The sequence below is a fragment of the Manduca sexta genome, chromosome 27 (genome assembly GCF_014839805.1).
Source record: "Manduca sexta isolate Smith_Timp_Sample1 chromosome 27, JHU_Msex_v1.0, whole genome shotgun sequence".
In the NCBI taxonomy this organism is placed as follows: Eukaryota; Metazoa; Arthropoda; class Insecta; order Lepidoptera; family Sphingidae; genus Manduca; species Manduca sexta.
The window spans coordinates 10,490,018-10,511,517 of record NC_051141.1 but is presented as its reverse complement, the minus strand read 5'-3'; the positions used below and the strand labels follow the sequence as shown (position 1 = coordinate 10,511,517).

The window sequence follows — 21,500 nt, the reverse complement described above, 5'->3', positions numbered from 1 at the left end:
ATTATGTATATTTTTACACAATTTCTAATATTGACAAAACTGTAAAATGTGCAAGAACATTTTTTTTCTAAAGTGCAGTCAATTAGAGACAGAGGCCTTGCTCTGTCAATTTAATAAATAATAGCTTAAAATCAAAATGTTGACATTTCTTTGCCGCCCAATGCCTTAACTCTCGTAGTCGATATAGGTCGTATATAGGGCGAATCGAATATATTAAGTTGATATTGTCTATGCGGCATTCTAATTCAATTATGAAGCGTTTCTAAGAGTAAATTAGTTGTATAGTTAGTTTTAGAAAGGGACCTATATTTTATTGAAACGACTACTTTACACAATTTTTTAACATAAATTATCCTTAAATTCCTATTATAAAAATTTTATATTAACATAATATTTTTTTGATTTGTATCGTCTGTATTCCTTTGAAAATAAAATTGTAAATTATAATATTGTTTATAGAATATGTATTATTTGCAGTAGCCAAAATACAGACATCGCAAAATAGGTGAGGAAAAATTAGAAGGTAAGTTCCGCTTAACGGGATTGAAGTCGTAACGAAGGGTAGATCATGCAGCGTGGTGGTAAAACGCGTGTCGGCGCGCCTAGCCTATGCGCCTGTGCGCCCGCGCCGATCAGCGCTCGGCGTCGGGGATCGACACGCCCGTCCCGTGGTGCGTTGTGCCACTTGCCAGTAGCGCGAACAGCCCCGAACGGCACACACGATGGTCGCGCATAAGCACGCGCTCGCGGCCGCGCTGCTGTATGCCTTGGCCGGGCAGCTCGGTGCTGGAGCAAGCCTTCATTGTGCCATGAGGAGAGAGATTTCACCGTGCACATGCCGACGCGAAGACACAGGCACAGGTGCCATTCTTGTCGTCTGTCAGCGTATCAACGCTTATGAAGAAATCACTAGAGCGCTCGCGAATAAATTCAGCCCTGAGACTAAAATCGGCCTGGACATCTCTTATTCGCAGCTGCCGGACTTTGCCGACCATAGTTTTCGTGAACTAGGTCTTTCTATTACAAGGCTCAAGTTGAACTTCGATAATCTAAGGCAAGTCGTTTAAGCAACATTCTTTGGATAACAATATGTTTATCAGCGAAGAAGTCCAACTAATGTGTATCAACGTGCACTTACCAAGTGTTGACTGTTGAGCAATGGTTTTGTGACATTTGTACTTAGCTATACATTTAAATTGCATTTATACTTATTGTGATCATGATATCAAAACAATGTGTAAGTTGAATGAGAAAACAACAGGTCTGTGATAAGGGGAGCGCAATACCGATGAGGATAGCAGCGTTATCGGACCAGTGGGCGGTACCGTCACCGGAGCTGGCAGCTGCTTTCTGCCGCGGCGAACACGCATTCCTAAAAGATCCCACTTCACAAAATGACCAGCTTCATACCATCATTGATCATGCTATGTACAATTTTGAGGGTCTTTTCCTCTTTTAGACAATTTATATATTTAATTTGTTTATAAATATTTTTTATCTTCTTAGATAATGATATTATTAAACGCAATATAGAAACGCAAATTGTAAGAAATAATATAATAGGTAAATAACAAGAGGTACAAACAATATGTATGCACTTGCAGTGGTATTTCTCTTCTAAGACAAAAATTAAGTCACCTGTGACCTGTGCGCAGCTCTTATTGACCGTTCAATTGATCTTCGGTGTCTTTAAAGCCGTCCTGCGAACCAATAACCAAACTAAATGTTTTCCTCTTTTATTGAGTCCTACGCCATTCAGTAACATTATATGGCTTTTGTATCACCGATTTGATTATTATTATATTTATGTTTTTACGATTAATTACCAGCGTTAAGCTTTTTTATATAATACTTTATTATTTTTTTGGGTTACTCAATTTTGATGCCTTTAACCTTTTGTCAGTGAACCCCAGACCGCGTCGGGACGGCATCTAGAAGACGTTGCTCGATAGTTTACCCGGGTTATCTAAGGTCGCTTCTAAAGCAGTAAAATTGAATGATATCGTATTGGTCGTGTCGTATTCACTGTATTTACCCATTAATAGAGAACTAACAAATTAATGTGACCGTTGTTTATCGTATTTGTAGACTATTATAAAGGATCTTGGAACAAAATTTTATAAGGAGTGTGTTAAAATCCTTTTTTAAATAAATGTTGTTTGTAATCAATACTTCGGGAATTTAAAATTATATTATCACATTATGCTGGAAATATTGAGACGGATAATGTTCAACAACAATATCACGCTGAGTCCGCTACGTAATAAGTAGGTACATCATAGTATCAGACGCCACCACTCGAAATTTGTTATAATCAAGAACTAAATAGGTACTTCGTATTAAACTTTTCTTTCTACAACTTAAAACCGCATGTTGTAGGCATGATAAACTCCCCAATTGCTCAAAAAGTCGCCACACTAACTAAAATTCAATGATAAGTTTTGCATGGCACGGGCAGTACGATACAATATGTTTCATAATGCTGAGTAATAATTACGCTATACAATAGCTACAATATCCCTCCCACTGCCCACCGCAAAGCAGCAGTATGCTCACTACGGCTTACTCTAAAATATAAAATTCACAAAAGGAATGGATTGTCCAAGACTTTTTGATTTTTTATCAATTAATTAAAGAACGTGCAGAGTAGCCAAGAAATAAAACAACATAACACAAATATACAGTGACATGGAATTAATTGACTAAATTCTAAAATCGTATAGATAAGGAAGACATGTTGAAGCTGCCTGATAATCTTTAATTGTTCTAAAGTTATGATGATTACACTAACATGGTCCATCCAAAATCCTACTGTTTTCTAGCGAAAGTCTTCATCAATCAGTATGCGGTAAACGGGAGTAGTAATTTAAAATCTTTCCCATTCCTAAATAGTATTATTGACATGCTTGTATCACATTTTCTTCCTTACTACCCCAAAAAGATTTAATGTATGTAGGCACGTATGATGAGATATGCTTAAGGATCTGCGAAACAAAAACATGTTGCATATAGAATTGCTATTTTAATTATATAATACAATTATTCATAATTACAACGCGGGGCGAATACCTAATTATACGTATCTAAAGAAGTGGTTCCCCTGTCTTTCCCAGATTGGTTTTGCGTAAAATTTAATATTCTGTGTGTTCACTTATTTTTGGACACATATAGCCAAAGCAAGACTGAAAATGTAAAGCGACTGATATTGCTGAATACCATGTCTTACTTAATAATACGTTTTGAAAAAGATGTGGACTGACTAGCATGGCTTGAATGTACCTACTAACTATGTAGGTAGCGGTCGTTCTTTATTCAATGTTATAACTAATCGAGTGTAATCGCACAGTACTTATGACTTTCGGACAGGATAATAAATAAACATGTGCTGTTAAATTAGTGACTGGAAAAGTACATGTATTATGAATGAATCAATAAAATGTCTTTGTGTACCGTATAGTATGGAATCACGCGTTCAGTTGCCCAGTCGAGCCTAGCACGCTTCGTTTAATTGTATTTGCTGGTCCCGTTTTGTAATTTAATTACCCTTTGGCCTACGCGAGAACGTCAATTTATGAATCGTTCGACTCAACTGGCAGCAAACCTTGTGCGCATGAGTTTTGTACCTCTTTACCCTTTTAGCATTTGCTTGGATATTAATAAAACTAAATCTGTTTAGTAAGAATAACAATAGAATTTATTAAATAACAAGCCAAATTTAGATTTTCGTATTATATTAATTGTATTGTATATTAACTTTCATTGCTATTGGAAGTAACTCGACATTTTACTATATTATAAGGCAATGTGACCGAATAGAGCCCAGTTTTTAAAACCCGTAGTAACGCTTTCAAACCATTTTAAATTATGTTGGTTTATGCGTTTGCGATCACAAACGAATGTGCACTTGCGACTCGTTTCATAAGCATCGCTATTTTGCTGTCGTGCTTCGTTACAGTGAAGAAATTATTATTTTCATAAAGTAAACTATTTTATAATAAAAAAAAAATTGAAGGACTTTGCGATGTTTTGACTATTGTGAGTTATTTTCGATTTAACACAATTTTAATTTTGGATACTTTTATATAGACCTAGTAATTGTTATATTTTTAATATAATATTCTCATGATATATCCACATGCTCATTTGTTGGTTTACGTCATAAAAGAAGACTTCGGTTTATTTTTTAACGTGGATGTTTCAATAGAGGTTATAGATTACATGTCAGTGACACATTTGTCGATAATCTTTTACATTTAGCGAAAATTGTGTGTCAAAAATTTTCCGGAACGACTTAGTGGTTCAACAGCATCACTTGTGAGAAGAAAATTCGCGTTTATAGAGTCAATAGTTTAACTACCGTTACCGAATATATATATATATACATATGACATGTAATCAAATATATATATAGTCAGTTTTCATAACAATTTTGCGAAATTCCAAACAACTAAAAATACTCACTATCGAGGAAAATTCACGAGATTAAATTAATGGGTATCGCGGTCACTTCCACAGACCACTCCGCAAGCCATTTACAAAATCCACAATTGCTAGTAGGTGAAGTTGTATAAATCATTTTGCTGCCAAACTAACAAATATATACAACTGATTTACAATTATGCGGAAAATGTAGTGAAGGGCTTCGTATATCAATATTTTCGGATGCTCAAACAACGTCTTCGCCAACTTACTTACTTACGCTAACTTTATACGTATCCATGATAATTCTGAAATCGTTGGTTCTCATGAGCGCTGCCACCGGATACCACGTGACCAATTTGTGTGTTGGTTGAACTATGCAATGAAAATTAAGAAGAAAAATAGGTATATGCACAAGCCGTATGTCCACAGTATGGTGCGGATGTACCGTGTGGGACATGGAAGTTGCCGTGGAGGGCGCTGCGGCCGGGTGCCACAGCTAGGCGCCGCCGCGCGCGGCCGACCATGCGACCGTTTGGCGCCGCCCCTGCGTTGATAACCCCGGAACGTTGACCCGCTCACATTAGCGCTTACTAAGCTCGCATCACACGCATGCACTACACCCGACAACATGCATGTCTACTGTATAATATTATAATTACTTTCCATCTCACTTGACAGAACTTAAAAGTCCAGTTTTCTGCGAGTGAATTTCAGGTCGCACAGAACCATCGAATTGCTCAAAACTAACAGCCATTTTAATATAAATTCGTCCCCAAAATATAAATTCGTCGATGGTAAATGTGGGTGTTAAATGATCAGATTAGTTAAAGTAATCAAGTAAATAATATAAATATTATGTAAATAGTTTAAGGAAAACATAACTGAACATGCCATTATGTTCAGACCCACATAATGGTGAAGAGGGTACTATGGTGCTCAGGCCACTGAGGCTACTATTGCACTTAGCTCTTCTTGAGACGAGCTAACTTACTTTACGTGATTACGTAGTTTACCTAATTAGTTTTGTAAACTAGTGTAAACTACTATTCTTTCTCCATAAAACAAATATTTCATAAAAATATAATCATGTAAACGAGTTCTTGAACAAGGTATAATTCGCTCGCCCCGTATAACATCACAGGACGGAACGTATTTGGCGAAAGTGGGTGCCTTGATTACACCTCTGCCTAACCCTTCGAGGATAAAGTTGTGATGTGTGTGTAATTATAGTTTTCAAATATTTCAAACGTGTGTTTATTGCTGATTTCCGTTACGTAATGAAAGAATACTTAACCCACGCATTCATCTAATATTAAAAATGAGAAAATTTATGAAAATTCATTTATTTTTACATGTTTATTAGCACTTCCCGCGTCAACCGCAGAATTTATTTGGATAAACACTAGCACTATGATAGAAAAACTTTTAGATTTAAATATCCGTTTTTTTATTAGGAAAAGTGACATCTTTATTTATAAAATAAACTAATTATACCCAAGTAAATCGAGACCCAACACTGGTTCAAGATAAATGATAAATATTGGATAGATACGTACATTAAATTATAGATACAGAAGTTTATGCGCCAAGAATATAGAATTGTACACACAATGTGTAGATAAACATTATCATAAGCACCTTTGGTCCTGCGTGGGAAGTAAGCGTTATCAGCAAATTTTTAATAATTAGATTTATTGTCGTAGTTCTCACATCCTAGTCAGAAAATATAATTTCCAATACAATATCCATCCGTATTTAGAATATCGCCAGACGGCACACACAAGACGGTAAATATTGTTCAAAACAAGGGCTTCTTGTAACGTAGTGTAAGATAAAAATATATTACAAGTGAAATAAGAATTATATATTTTTATCCCTTGTTGACTGCGACCGGTGGCGACTGATAGCCAAATGTGAGCTATAATAATAATAATATCAGCCCTGTATTATATACTTGCCCACTGCTAAGCACGGGCCTGCTCTACTACTGAGAGGGATTAGGCTAGTCCGCCACGCTGGCCTAGTGCGGATTGGCAGACGTCACACACCTTCGAAATTCGTATAGAGAACTTCTCAAATGTGCAGGTTTCCTCACGATGTTTTCCTTCACCGTTAGAGCGAACGATAAATTCACAAAGAATACACACATGATTTTAGAAAAGTCAGAGGTGTGTGCCCTTGGTATTTGAACCTGCGGACATTCGTCTTCGTAGTCCGTTCCACGCCCAACTAGGCTATCGCCGCTTAATGTGAGCTATATTATAATTTTATCTTTACTACCAGTTTTGCTTGCGTGTTCTTCCGTTTTGCATTATCCGATTTGATTTATGAGTAATTAGAACACATATAGACTCTATTCGTGATTGTTGCAGACTATTTTAGTATACGTACTATAAATAACTACTTTATATGATGTGCGCTTCTGCCTACCCGTTACTTTGGATTTTTTGAAGTAATATACAAAGCCTCAGTGAACTGCCTAGATGTGACTCGCTGGATGAATGGATGATGGTCGCAATTTTAACTCACAAGGCTCGAGTTTTACTTCCTCTGTGTTATATGTAATATACGTACATATTTATAATTATCAATTATAAGAGCGTCAACTGTAAAGAAATATATTGTCAACAAAATTGCCTACCTTCTAAGTCTGAGAAGGAATTTAAAGATACCCGTGAATTTAATTCAGCCTACACGTTTAGGTAAGTGTGGTGGAGTGAGGATCTAATTACTCTCATTAGTAGGTATAACTTTTTAATGGGTCTTCTTTGTTCTTGTTTGACTATAATATGGGGTAGGCGTAACATGATTTTATACAATATGTTGTAGGATTAGTTTAATAAATTATCTTTATTTTCAATCGCCTTTTCAAGGCCAACTATTTTTGAGGATTACTATTGGGGCCAAATCGTGGTTACGCGAGAATCCACCCTTTGCGGGTGTCGTGATTCTAATTCAGAGTAAAGCGTTTTTAACTATTTTATAAGTGGTACGAACAATTAATCATTTAATACTAAAAAAATATTATATAGGGTACTGCCATTACATAGATCATAAGAAAAATGCATTCATATTAACACATATGGTATTTATTAACGACTCCTTGTGTTGCGTAATTATGAAATTATAGTATTTTACTATTTGGTGGTGCTGTTGACATTAATATTTGTTTTCCAAAAAAAGAGCGATAAGATCTATTTATTCCCTAAGTTTTAGTTGTTCTCCAAGAGAAAATTTAATGAAACAAATATAATGATAGTAACATCACAATTCATTTTGGCTATTTAATTGTACGTTCATAAAAAAATAGAAAAAAATCAAATAATTCGCGATATACATAGTTTAAATACTAGGTAAGTACAGGGGCCTTATTCTCTATCCTGGGCCCTTATTCTGTATGATAGTGTAAACGCGTAACGCGGCCGTGTCATGTTATCTTCGAGAAATGTGCGTGGAATGGTATTCTGTAAGTAAAATTTCTATAGTCCTAAACATGATGCGTTGTGTTACGTGCTTGTTACGCACTGTCAAAATAACGTGCAGGGGCCTTATTCTCTATCCCTCACGTTATTTTGACAGTGCGTAACAAGCACGTAACACAACGCATCATGTTTAGGACTATAGAAATTTTACTTACAGAATACCATTCCACGCACATTTCTCGAAGATAACATGACACGGCCGCGTTACGCGTTTACACTATCATACAGAATAAGGGCCCAGAAGCGATTTAAATAAAAGGCGTGAGAGTGTGCGTAGTATTTTTTAATATTAGTATTATACTATAATTTATGTGTCTAAGTATTTCTAAAACTCAAGAATGGAATCCAGGGTCTGCCCCAATCGCTGAGTGCAGCGATATCGATGTTTGTAAATATAATATCTATTAGGTCTTTATGCAGTAGACTCTAAATTTTAAACACTTTCGAGTACAGATTTCAAATATTAAAATGTTATTATTGTTTGAATTAAAAATCCATATAGGAGTGTGGGCCCTTTCAAGCATTATGTAAGCAGAATTTTAGCATTTTCCACCCCTCGTTCCTCTTGTCAACAAACATAAGTAAAGGTCTATACCTACTTACATAAGCATAAGTATAATTTTTACAAAAATGATTCATTTTATTATTTACTAATAAAAAAATATATAAAAGTGACTAAATATTGCCGACGTCATCACTGGGTAAATCTTCCCTCCGTCCTTCATGTAATCGAAAATAAGCAAAGCATAAACCCCCCACCCCCTATGACGCTTACGTAGTACTTGAACAGCAACTGTGTGGATGATAATCATTATTATCTCCGCCAGTTTAATAAAGATCTTTGTTGTTGCCAAGGTCTGTCACGAACTTGTGTTTCTTAATTATCTTGAAGTCTGCCGCAAATTGCAACGAATCCTCTCAAAATAATCAATAACGTTGCTATATTTGTGGTTTTCGTTTCAAAATCGTTTCCTCCCTCAGGTGTAAAAAAATTCTAGCAGATGAAGAATATAAATTTTGATTTCGGGAAAATGAACCAAATGTTGTTCTAAAATTAATGAGTCTCGTCATAAGGCATTTCCCCAGCAAAACGGTGCGCTAACCGTTTTTTTAGAAGCCATTTATTCGAAATATATAAATTCGAAATATATACTTATAGAAAAAATATAAACATCATATTTATGCAATATATTATCTTCCTTTCGGTGGTTTAATTTTATTTGTAATGTGGATATTGTACGATATTTTATGATGGAAGAGCCACTAAACTTGATGATTCCGTGCATCTCCTCCTAACGAACACACAATTTTAATTTGATTAGATAGGGAATTTAATAAGAAATATTTTGATAGTTGAAAGTTTCAAACAACTTTTTTAATTTAAAGTAATTAATCATCCATAAATCCTTTGCATATTCCGGCCCATAATTCGTGTCGTTAATATATAGAATGAATGCTCAAGGCCGTTTGCTCGGCTGAGACCCTTAAGTTGTTTCGGAGGTAAGACGGAACTAACTGATGTGTATAAATATAATATTAAAAACATATCACAACACCGAGCTGATAAGCACGCAGAAAATATATATTCTGCTACACGTCCGAGGCCAGGGCAAGTCACTAGTCGATTATAAAGATATTATCCTAACATTACAAATAGATGTTGCAATTTTATTTATGTAACTAGCTTTTGCTCGCGGCTCCGCCCGCGTTATAAAGTTTTTCAGGCTAAAGTTTTCCGTTATAAAAATAGTAGTTTCCCGGGAGCCTATGTTCTTCCCAGGGTCTCAAACTGTCTCCATACCAAATTTCATCTTAATACGTTAGGTAGTTTTTGAGTTTAACACGTTAAGGCAGACAGATGCAGCGGGGGACTTTTGTTATATTATTTAGAACTTTTTAAGTGAAACAATCCCGTCATACATCATTGTTGCATAACTTTAACCGTTTACGCAGCGCAGGCAACGGAAGCTCTCAAAACTCATAATTTTCCCCGTTTTTGCAACATGTTTCATTACTGCTCCGCTCCTATTGGTTATAGCATGATGATATATAGCCTATAGCACTCCAGGAACAAAGGGCTATCCAACACAAAAAGATTTTTTCAGTTCAAACCGGTAGTTCCTGAGATTAGCCATTACTGCTCCGCTCCTATTGGTCATAGCGAGATGATATATAGCTTATAGCGGTACACAAATAAAGGGCTATCCAACACAAAACGAATTTTTCAGTTGAAACCGGTAGTTCCCGAGATTAGCCATTACTGCTCCGCTCCTATTGAATATAGCGTGATGATATATAGCCTATAGCTCTCCACGAACAAAGGGCTATCCAACGCAAAAAGAATTTTTCAGTTTGGACCGGTAGTTCCTGAGATTAGCCATTACTGCCCCGCTCCTATTGGGTATAGCGTGATGATATATAGCCTATAGCACTCCACGAATAAAGGGCTATCCAACGCAAAAGAATTTTTCAGTTTGGACCGGTAGTTCCTGAGATTAGCCATTACTGCCCCGCTCCTATTGGGTATAGCGTGATGATATATAGCCTATAGCACTCCACGAACAAAGGGCTATCCAACGCAAAAAGAATTTTTCAGTTTGGACCGGTAGTTCCTGAGATTAGCGCGTTCAAACAAACAAACAAACAAACAAACAAACAAACTCTTCAGCTTTATATAATAGTATAGATTGGATGAAATAGATGCCCCAGAACAATATACTCTATTGAACACAAGGATCTAATTATAATTACTGCCGAAATCAGAACAATCCATTATCAGGAATACAATCAGCTTTGAACTCGGAAGCTTCAATTGACTCTTGAGTCCTTCTTGCGAATTTCTAATGGTGAAAAAGGACTATAGAAAAGACAACAATCAAACATTGAAATTAAACTATTTTTGGGATTTTATCGCGATTTTAATTATTTTAGTTTTCTCCCGACGTTTTGAAGACTTTGCAGCCTTTATGGACACGGGGGGAGGGGGAGGGGTGAGTGAGTATGTACTCACTTTGATTGTTTCACGCAGTATTTCATATATTATATATATTAGCGTCTGAGAAGACTTTATTAAGTAAGTTGACACTGCGTTTTAAAAAGCATGGTTAACGCGATGCGGTCGGTAACATACATTGGAATTTGCGAGCCGAAAATACATAGAGATCGCACGTAATAAATACGTCATGTGCATTGTTACATTATGTACAATATATTACAAACTCGTACAGAGATAATTGTATTTTTATGAAATGAATGTTATATGTTTAATTTTAATTAACTGTGAAAATTTCTCGGTTTTAATAAAATTCATTTCATTTCAGTGAATTGAAAGAAAGCGTTTTTACGAAGTTGGACTTGTTGGACTACTTCAGCTTGGCAGACAATTCTCTGACGGACATGCCCAGACATGTGCTACAGCATATTCCGCATGTAAAGACGCTCGACCTATGCCGCAACAAGATTACAAAACTTACGGAGGAAGATTTTCAAGTATGAGTTTAAAAAATTTACATTATTAATACTGCAATATTTGCTTTCAGTGTGTTTCTATTGATATTTTGGAAGAAGTTTGAAGCAAACAATAAATAGTTTATTTAAATATAGTAAATTTCCGTGTCCTTAAATGTATTAATTCCTAAATACAATATTTCATTCAAATACAGGACATACAAGAAGTAGAACATCTCGTAGTAGCTGATAATCAAATATCTAAGATCGAAAGAGATGCAATACCAAAAGCATTGAAACATATTCATCTGGGAATAAATAAGTTAAGCACACTAAACGGAGCTCTCCGAGAATTGGACGGCTTAGAATGGATCTTTATTAATGCAAACAACTTGAAATCTATCGAAAATGAACTACCTACCGTGAGTAACAGTCAGTCGTGTATTATTAAATGGTAACATTTTTGAATGAGTCATATTTTCGTGGCTTCCTAATATAAGAAATCCTTTCCAGAAAGCCAAGAAAATAGTGCTTATCCACGCAGCAAACAACGAGCTTCAAAGTTTACCGAAAGACTTAAAACAAATGCCTTCCTTGGAATCTTTATATTTTTATGGCAATAATATAAAATATTTAGATGGGGCATTACAGAAATCCCGCAGGTTGATGCGAATCGGACTGTCATTCAATAAAATTGAATCGGTAATTATAATAATCTATTAATTATACAGGGTGTCCCAAAAAGTAGTGCCCAGTGAAGGTGCAGAGTTAGAGCACCCTTTGGGCTATCCGAATCACCCCATGTATGTTCCGTGATTTTTCATAGTTTTCGAGTTATGAATATTTTTCTGATTTTTTGAGAATTTTCGATTTGAACGATTAAATGTTTATCGTTAACTACTGTTAACTTCCATTAAAGTTACCAAGCTGATTGTTTTTAGCAAAAAAGTACAGCTAATGAAATTTTAGTTGCAACAAAAATAACTGGAATAAGTCTTGTACTTTTTAAAAAAATAAACATTTTAACGCTCAAATCGAAAATTCTCAAAAAATCAGAAAAATATTCATAACTCGAAAACTATGAAAAATCGCGGAACATCCATGGGGGTGATTCAGATGCCCCAAAAGATGTTCTATCTCTGGACCTCCACTTGACACTACTGTCTGGGACACCCTGTATATATAGGCCATTCCACAGGTGGAAGGCTAAATATTTGAAAAAAGGTATAGTAGTAGGCCTAAGTCCGACTAAGTATATATAAAAATAAAATAATTATAATGATTACGAATTACGAGATATGGCACAATTAATTATCTAGTTATTTTAGTAGTAGAGCAAATTTCTTATAGTACAGCGATAATGAATAAAACTGATCTTTGATCATTAATTCCCCAGTAAAATACGTCATCATGTGACGTTATTTACATATAAATTATTGTCTCTTACAACAACCGCCGCCGCATGAAAAACTGTGATAACAACAATGACTTTTTGCGAACTTAAAAATACAGGTCATGTTTGTCATGCTATTTAGATTGCTTTTGTATTTGTCCATATAAAGCGAGACCTTGGTCTAACTCTTTCTTTAGAGTTTGAATATATGATCCTTATTATAAAGGATTATTTAATATATACATATAAGAACATTGTGGATCACCAGTCAAAAAAGCATTGGCTATTAATTTTATTTATTTGTGATTTGCTTCTGCAACCACCCAATACGTAAGTATAAACATACTTATTATGTCTGTTCCATTAGGATAAATAGAATTATATAAATAGTTTTTTATATCGTAGCAAAACAAGGAGACAGTATAGGTTTATGGATAGTGATAGGCGTGTGCCGCCGTCTCCGCAACGAAAATGTAGTTCTAGTCACTATGCTAGCAGTATCGTGATGGTTTTTTAGAATCTGTCCGTCTATAGTCATAACACATATTATAATATAAAGATTTATCAGCATTTAAGCCGACATAGTGTTAAATAAAATTTAAATGAATGACTCGCGAACCGAGGGTTCTCTACAAACCTGTAGGTATATAAATAAAAGTTCACCCAACACGACAATCGAGTGATAGTTATGGTATTTTTATTGTGAAATGAAATCCATAACATTACAATATGGAAAGCTGGAGGAGCATAATTAATGACAAAGGTCTAAAAAAATTCATGCCAAGTTTCAAAATTCTATGTCGACTGGAAGTAGGTAGCCTTTAGGTTTTGATTCCCTTGCGAGTAGGTGCGAGCTTGAAAATATGCGGCTTAAATTGCTGTTTCTTTTGATTACATTGACATAGAAATTTGATTTTTTACAGCTTTAAGGTATTATAGACCTGATTATTAAATATGAATTTTAATTTAATACCTCTACGCGTTCATGAGGAAAGGGATAGTTACTTTAAAATTCATAAAAATATTTTTATTATATGATCTAACTAAAAATTTACGGTTTTCGCAATGTTTCCTTTATCTTTACTGTAAGACGTTGCTTCGTACTAATTTTCAAGATTCTAAGTTCATGGGAAATACCTTGTAGGTTTTGATTCCCTTGCGAGTTTCGAAAATTTGCGGCATAAACGGCTGTATCTTTTGATTGCGTTGGCTTAGAAGTTTGATATTGTCACTACTCTAAGACAGACAGACAGACAACAGACGGACGGACGGACGGATGGATAACAAAGTGATCCTATAAGGATTCCGTTTTTTCCTTTTGAGGTACGGAACCCTAAAAATTTACGTATACTTAATAAGCTTAACATTTTTAAACACGGTTTGAAGTGCGATGGTAATTTTTCTTTACATAGTGACAAATTCTAATGAAATATTTTACGAATTTAATCGACGGGGATATTTTCAAGATATAATTTGGAATATAAATAATTTTAATTAATATGACTAAAACAACTAATTGAAAATGTTATAATAGTGGTTGTATATACAAAAACAAAAGTTTAGTAATATAGGTAGGTACCTCTGCCTATTATTATACCGATACCAGGCGAGTGCTTATCAATATATTATACAATTAGGTAACTACTCCTAATTGTCACCGATAGGCACTTGCCTATAGATATGTCAAAAGGCTTAATGCCGTGCCGTTTTGCCGGACACACGGCTTTGATTTGACCTGATAAAAACAGCTCACGAAAACATATTAAATGTAAAACAACTACGTAGTGGCTGGTGTGTTAATCAAATTATATTAAATGTTACGCACTTATTTAATTCCTAATATAAACTTATTGCACATTTTGATACGCGATGTAGATACATAGTAGACAGATGTCTACTATACTCAATTTCTGATAAAACAATAACACATAATGCAATGTATGTCTTCGACTAGTTGTTTTCTTCAGTGAATGCAAACTGCAGACATAATAACTATTATAGTTTTATTCTAAGGATTGTAATTAAACATTTAATAGAATTTCTTAAAAATATCTACGAAGTTTTTATGCGATATAAAATCTCGAATTTGTTCGGCTAATTATGTATTAATTAATTAATTATGGCTGACTGTGTATAATTTTTACGGAATTACATCATGTATTTATCACATTTACACATAAAAACGCGACTGGAATCTTAATTTACTAATATTGATATTTTGGTTAAAACAATGTTAGTAAAATTTTGTTAACAGATTACTAAATAATATGGCACTGGAATGATTCCATTGCCGTAAAAGATCTAAATTTATTACATTTAATAGTGCGTGGTAATATTACAGACGATTATCTATTATTGTAAACCAAAAATACTATGAAGTTCTTCGAAAATTTCCAAATCGCAATGTGTCGCACTTGTGATCAGAAATTTAAAACATCGGACGAAAAGTTTGGTAAATGACCAATGACTGACATTTAGTAATTTTTCTTAAGAACCTTATAACATAATATTCAAATCAGATAAAAGTTATCTTGCATCTTTAAACTAATAAAACTATAAACAGAGTGACTGACATAATCAGATTCATTAATTTATATGTTATATGTTATTAACGCTAAAATAAGTTTATAAGTAAGACTGTACATTGTTTTACGTCATACTTCCCACTTACAGTTAGCCGAAGATGAATTTACTGAAGCAGAAAAATTAGCTGAACTGGATATAGCCTACAATCAACTGACGCGTCTGAATGGTTCACTACGAAGTTTGAAATCCTTACGATATTTGAACCTTACACACAATTACTTGGCAGAATTTTCATTACAAGAAATCAAAGGGTTAAAAAGATTATCCGTGATAGACTTGTCTCATAATAGAATAACTCATATTACGGGGAATATGGAGGTATGCAATTATATTTAAAAAAAATATTCAAGGTATAGTTTAAATATTATATTGCAGTGGAGTGTTATATTATCAATAAACTATCATATCCTGTTTACAGAACTTAGTAGACGCCGAGACGCGTGTATTAGAACTACGTTTAGATCATAATCGAATTCATAGTCTTGGTGGTGCGTTAATGGGACTTCATGGGCTATTACGACTAAACTTAAGTAACAACTTACTACAACAGATATCTCCTGACGATTTAATGGGACTCGAAGATTTAAAATTACTTGATGTTTCACACAATCATATTTCTACTTTGGAAGAAACCTCGAAGGTTTGTGTATGAATACAAATGAATATCATAAATATAAGCTTTGCGAACTCCTGCGAATTAAAATTGTAGAGATATGCATATATTGCATTATTTAAGATGAATTTAGCATAAGCGATTTTTTTAATGTTTCGTTTGCGAACAATTAAATTGATTACTGACCTTTATTTTCAGACGTTTTTACCTTCTCTTGAAGAATTGATTGCTCACCATAACAACATTACTACACTAGATAAAGATTTTCACGGGTTGCCAGCACTTTGCATAGCAGACTTATCCTATAACCAGATTCATTCCGTAAATTATGATCTTGTATCGAAATCTCGATGTACTATTAATGGTGTTCCTGGTATATTGAAGATTTATCTTCAAGGTTTGTATTACATCAATTTAATAATTAAACTCTCTAAATAAACTTAGAGAAATATACTTACTCTTGTTTATTGTCCGCAAATACTAGTTTCTTGCGCCACGTATACTTGTTAAGTGTAATAATTTTATATTAAAACTATAAATTAGCTTTAAAATTTTGCATGTACATTTTGCTTACAATCAATTTGTGGAAAATATATTTGCAAAGCGAATAATATTCAAAAGTGATTGTATTTACATCTGCATTGCGATTTAAACGTTTCAAAATATATTATATTAAATTTATTATTTGTCATAATGGTACATTACCATTGTACATTCACCAGCCAGTTCTAAAAAATGTCCACCCGCTTTTGAAATAATTATATTTTAATGTCTGCTTCTCATTCGGCCTCTATAAGAGAACTATTACCATGTAGGTATACTAAATTATAGTAGACATATACGTATAATTGATTATTATGAAATTACCTATGGAATAATACGAGTTTTGCAGACTTTACAAATAATAGTATAATTATGGTAAGGGCATTGTTGCAGATAACCCTGTGCTATGCGACGATCGTCTGTACGAGTTGGTGACGGTGTTCGAGAGTCTGAACGCTCGAGTGAGTGGACAGTCGACATGTGTGACCACTCAAACCGCTGCGCCCGTACTGATGCGCGCGCTCAACGACATCGACAAGCAACAGGAAAATGCACCAGTCATTGTAATGGCCCGTATGGGATCTGGCATTCGAATCATATCACAAGAAAATTTAAATCGCGAGTCAGCGCCATCGCCTATTCCCCAATTAATGTACAGGCGAGTAGGTGCCCTGATCGGACACATGGTACCAGAGCGCGAGGGCGGGTTGCCAGTTGTGGTTGACTCGCCGGTGACACTGCCGCCGGCTAGCATTAACGTAGTAGTCAAATGGCCTGATGAGAGAAGGGCAGAAGAACAATCTCATCCTCTGGCTGATCAACTGCGTTTTCGCGATTTAAACTCATCGACGCAGTGAGAAAAGCCGCACTAGGCGTTCCGCTATTGCTGGTGGTACCATCGAGCTATGACCTGCGCCTTAAGAAATATTCTGCCTTTTAATAAAATTACGGCAGTATCTTTCAAATCGATCAGGCGCGTGAATAATCTTAACATCCTGTTTTCTTCTGCGATGTAAATAGAAGATTTAATATGTATGTATGTAGGTATACTTGGAAAAAATAATTAAATCGATCACGAGTGTCGAATGAGAAGTGTACTTGTTTGCCCTTAGCATGTAGCATTAATTTCATCTGCAGTGCTAAATTTCATTATTCAAAGATGACAAAAAAATAGGCTAATTGTTAAAAATTCTGTTAATTATTGTATAAGATGTTAATAAAATAGCTTCTGCAGTAATGAAATTTAAAAGTGGAGGAAAATCACATTGTATATTTTGTCATTAAAATATCACGCTCGTGGGTGTAGGGAGTTATAAATTTCAGAACTCTATATAAATCTCTATTGATCCATATAGATGTAACTTACACATCATGGTTATTTTATGAGTTTCACATTAAAAGTTGCTCTTTTTATCATTGTTTTTTTCATCATTTTTAGCATTATCTTGCTACATATTAAGAGTAAATAGGTATCCATTTTAGTATTAATGGTGTGATTATTATTTTTATGAAAGGTCGCGTAATATGTGAATTATAATTTTAAAATTGTGATTATTTGAATTAACCGGAAGATAGTACGACGTGTTATATATCTACAGCCTCGAGTGAATGTGGGATCGAGTCGATTACGTGGTTGGAATCATTGCGTCGTTTCGCGTTTCGTTACGCTTTCATATCCGTAAAGAAGTTCGCAAGTATTTATTTTTTGGGAATAACTACGTGTAACAGAAGTAACGGTAACCTGAGCGGTGATCAGTAGACACCAGTCCATTTTCGGTCTTAAATATAAATTAAACGGTTAAACTTACATTTAAAATGGTGTCTGTCCATGTATTTTATTGATGTTATTATGATCTGATACAAGTATTGGTCGCAACTCGATGTTGTAGTAGTATTTTTGACGATAATAATTATTTACGATAGTCTATCACAACTAAGATTCATTTTAAAACATTTAGAGCTTGTTTCATAACTTCTGGGTAGGTAAATGCTGCTCGGCAAACAAATGTATAAGTCGACCAAAGACAAAAGTCAGACTCTACCTATGAGTATGCTACCAAGTAAATGGCAATAAAATAAGAAATATATTATTACTGTCAAATAAAGTTTACTTAAAATTTGTTAAACATTTCATTAAGAATATTACAAATCGACACTTCAAACCCAGAGGAATCAATGCCATACATCACCGGAAATTCTGTTACAGATTCCTATGTAAAAATATATAGAAATTATTGAGTACCCTACAACGCTCTATAAATCTTATTATGATATAAATATTTATAATTGTACCTAATAGAGTGTACGGTATAAAATGGGTTAAAGGTATATGAACAAGGGATCTTTTGTCTTGAGTTTTTTTAACGTTCATAAGCAACATAAAGTAGCGACAAGTGGACAAGATAATATGGAAAAAGTAATTTCTTATAATATTTTTATACTAAGTATTTATAACAATAAGTATAACGAAATATTTGTAATGAAAAGTTTCATTAGTTATGCCTTTTTTCGGTTCCGAGAATTAAACGAGACAGTGAAAACCTCAACCGCAACTGCAATAATTATAAACTTATTTATAGAATTGGTTTTCATCTGATGTACGAATGTGCGTCCTAAATGTTTTATATTATACAGGGTCATTTTGACATCGCGTTACTAAATGAAAGTACACACTTATCTATTAGGGAATAACACTTAACAATAAGTTACTTGAGCCATAGATATAATATAACAAAGTGTAAGTTTCGAACAAAATAAATATTAATAAAAAGTAATTTTAATTTTACGCGGCCTAAATCCACTACTAATACTCTAAGAGTATTCGTTGCTGTGTTAACATCATAATTTCAGTCAGAAATACACCCATACGTCATATTCGCATTAAACTGCAAAATTATTAAAAAATCAGAAAACTAAAACCAGGATTTTAGATGAAAATATTCGTTATTATAGGATGATTTTTGGCACAATGTCAGCAAAGGTGAAGACGAGTATGTGGTTTCATTTAGTAACGCAATGTCAAAATGTCCCTGGATAATAGTAATAAAGAAAAAACTAAACAAAAGTATGTAAAATGAAAGTAACATATCTTGTTTATTTTTTGTGATTCTCTCGAAATATGATTCCGAACTGCTAACTTAGTTGATATAGACTGTATACACTAACATCATACATATTTTTTGTTAATAAAAACACCAAAACGACAATGACTTATTTTTGTTACATCATGTGTGTTAAAAAATAAATTAATTGTATTGATCATAAAAATGTGAAGCTGTACCTAAAGTAACATCTACGATGAAATATATTTTGTTTAAATATAAGATATTTTATTAGTGTAATTTATATTGTCGATTAACAACTACTAATAAAAAATACAAACTGTTGATTGTTTTATTATACATATAAAACTAACTGTAGTGAACTTTAATTAAACTGTAATTTTTTTTTAAAATTCGGAAGCGTTTGCTGGTTAACGGTATTTGCAAGAACTGAGCAGGGGAGACCTCCAAAAGAAATCAGGTGCCTTCGTGAAAGGATTTCGACTGTTACAAGTTCTGGACATTTTCTAGTTATGGCGATGACATTTTAACTGTTTCTCAGTTTTGTAGCACACACACACATGCGCCTTTTATCTCCGAAGGCGTTGGTATGGGTGCAATAAGTGCACCCACTTGCTGCCGTGTGTAGCTATTCCGCTCCATGACGTGATAGGGAGCGAGCCTATCGCTATATTCCGATATGGCGATAGGCTCGCCCACAAATATCAAACTCCGGGTTGATACTAAACAGAAAAACCCAATATAACTTCTCTAAATCTAGGGATCGAACCGAAGATCCCAGCACTGCAGCTGTATACAACTACGCCATCCGGGCATTCGTGACTCTTGTAACGTTCTTTAAATAAGTTGATATTGTCGTTTAATATCACTACAAAACATAATTGCTGACAGTACTTGGCATAAGCGGGTTGTATAAAAAAATATAAGTTTTTGAAGTGCTTTTCGATTTTATCGACGTGCCTTATTGGAACTTGTCATGACTAACGACGACCGCAGTTACAGTAAGAATCTATTGGACCATTTTATGTACTTTAATATTTTCTAAACTACTTTAGTACTGTTTTTTTTTACCAATTTTATGGAAAATATATTAAAAATATTTCGAATAAAACCAACGAACAACTGAACTACTGATCTTTTTACTAGTCACAAAAAAAATTGAACGTTGTGAAGAATCCGCCTATTAAAAGTTAAAATTCCTTGGAGCTGGCGCGCGGATTCGAATAAACTATTTCAACCGCTAACAAGGTGTGCGTCAATGGCAAGAATAAACCATATAAACTAAAACAAAAATGCCTAATAACCGAATTTTAGCCACATCGGCCTAAAATATATAAAATACCTAAGGTATGCAGTTTGTATATGTATAGAGGTACGCAGGAACTATTATCTTCCATTAGTAGGTATAGATGTTGGTTACCTGGCGGTATACCTAGTATTTTATAGTGACACTAGGCACAACTGTGACTAGAGTTGCCAGCAGTTTTAAATGAAGAACCCAGAATTGGCGAACATAATATTATTATTATTTATATTTAAAACTTAATGTTTTCTTGAAGAAATTATTATTCGGTTTTAAATTAGACTCACGGGCCACATTCTCACTTGGTTTAGAGAATCATTTTTACGGAAAGTGAGAAATGGGGGTTTCGTCTTGGAGAAACTTACGAATATCTACATGTATTTAGAATTGCTGCCTTTTGCATAGTAATATATGATTTTTTTGGGAGATCTAGTACCTAGAGTTTAATAATAATGTTGGTAGTACACCCGTACTGGAGAGAACCAGGGATACGATATGAACTTTGTTCAATTTCCATATCCGGGTTATTTCTTCTCGTAATTCTGTATAGTTGTTAATATTTTCGGTTATTGTTTATTGTAAATTATGAGTGTTGCGTACCGCTACGTCGATTATGTATGCTATTTTATTATTCTTGTTCATTAATGTT

General features: G+C 34.2%; 1 protein-coding gene across 1 annotated transcript; it reads left to right on the top strand.

Moving 5' to 3' along the window:
• Positions 1-680: 680 nt before the first annotated feature.
• On the top strand, positions 681-19,872 carry LOC115444912 (carboxypeptidase N subunit 2). Its single transcript, XM_030170899.2, has 8 exons — positions 681-1,054; positions 11,225-11,393; positions 11,567-11,773; positions 11,865-12,053; positions 15,418-15,648; positions 15,749-15,970; positions 16,142-16,340; positions 16,880-19,872. The coding sequence occupies exons 1-8, from the start codon at positions 723-725 to the stop codon at positions 17,341-17,343; spliced, it is 2,013 nt and encodes a 670-aa protein (XP_030026759.1). The 5' UTR covers positions 681-722; the 3' UTR covers positions 17,344-19,872.
• The last annotated feature ends 1,628 nt before the right edge of the window (positions 19,873-21,500 follow it).

Coding starts and splice junctions, on each gene's coding strand:
- LOC115444912 (XM_030170899.2), top strand. CDS start 723: ATGGTCGCGCATAAGCACGCGCTCGCGGCCGCGCTGCTGTATGCCTTG. Junction 11,394..11,566: donor TTACGGAGGAAGATTTTCAA/GTATGAGTTTAA, acceptor ATTCAAATACAG/GACATACAAGAAGTAGAACA. Junction 15,649..15,748: donor ATATTACGGGGAATATGGAG/GTATGCAATTAT, acceptor TCCTGTTTACAG/AACTTAGTAGACGCCGAGAC.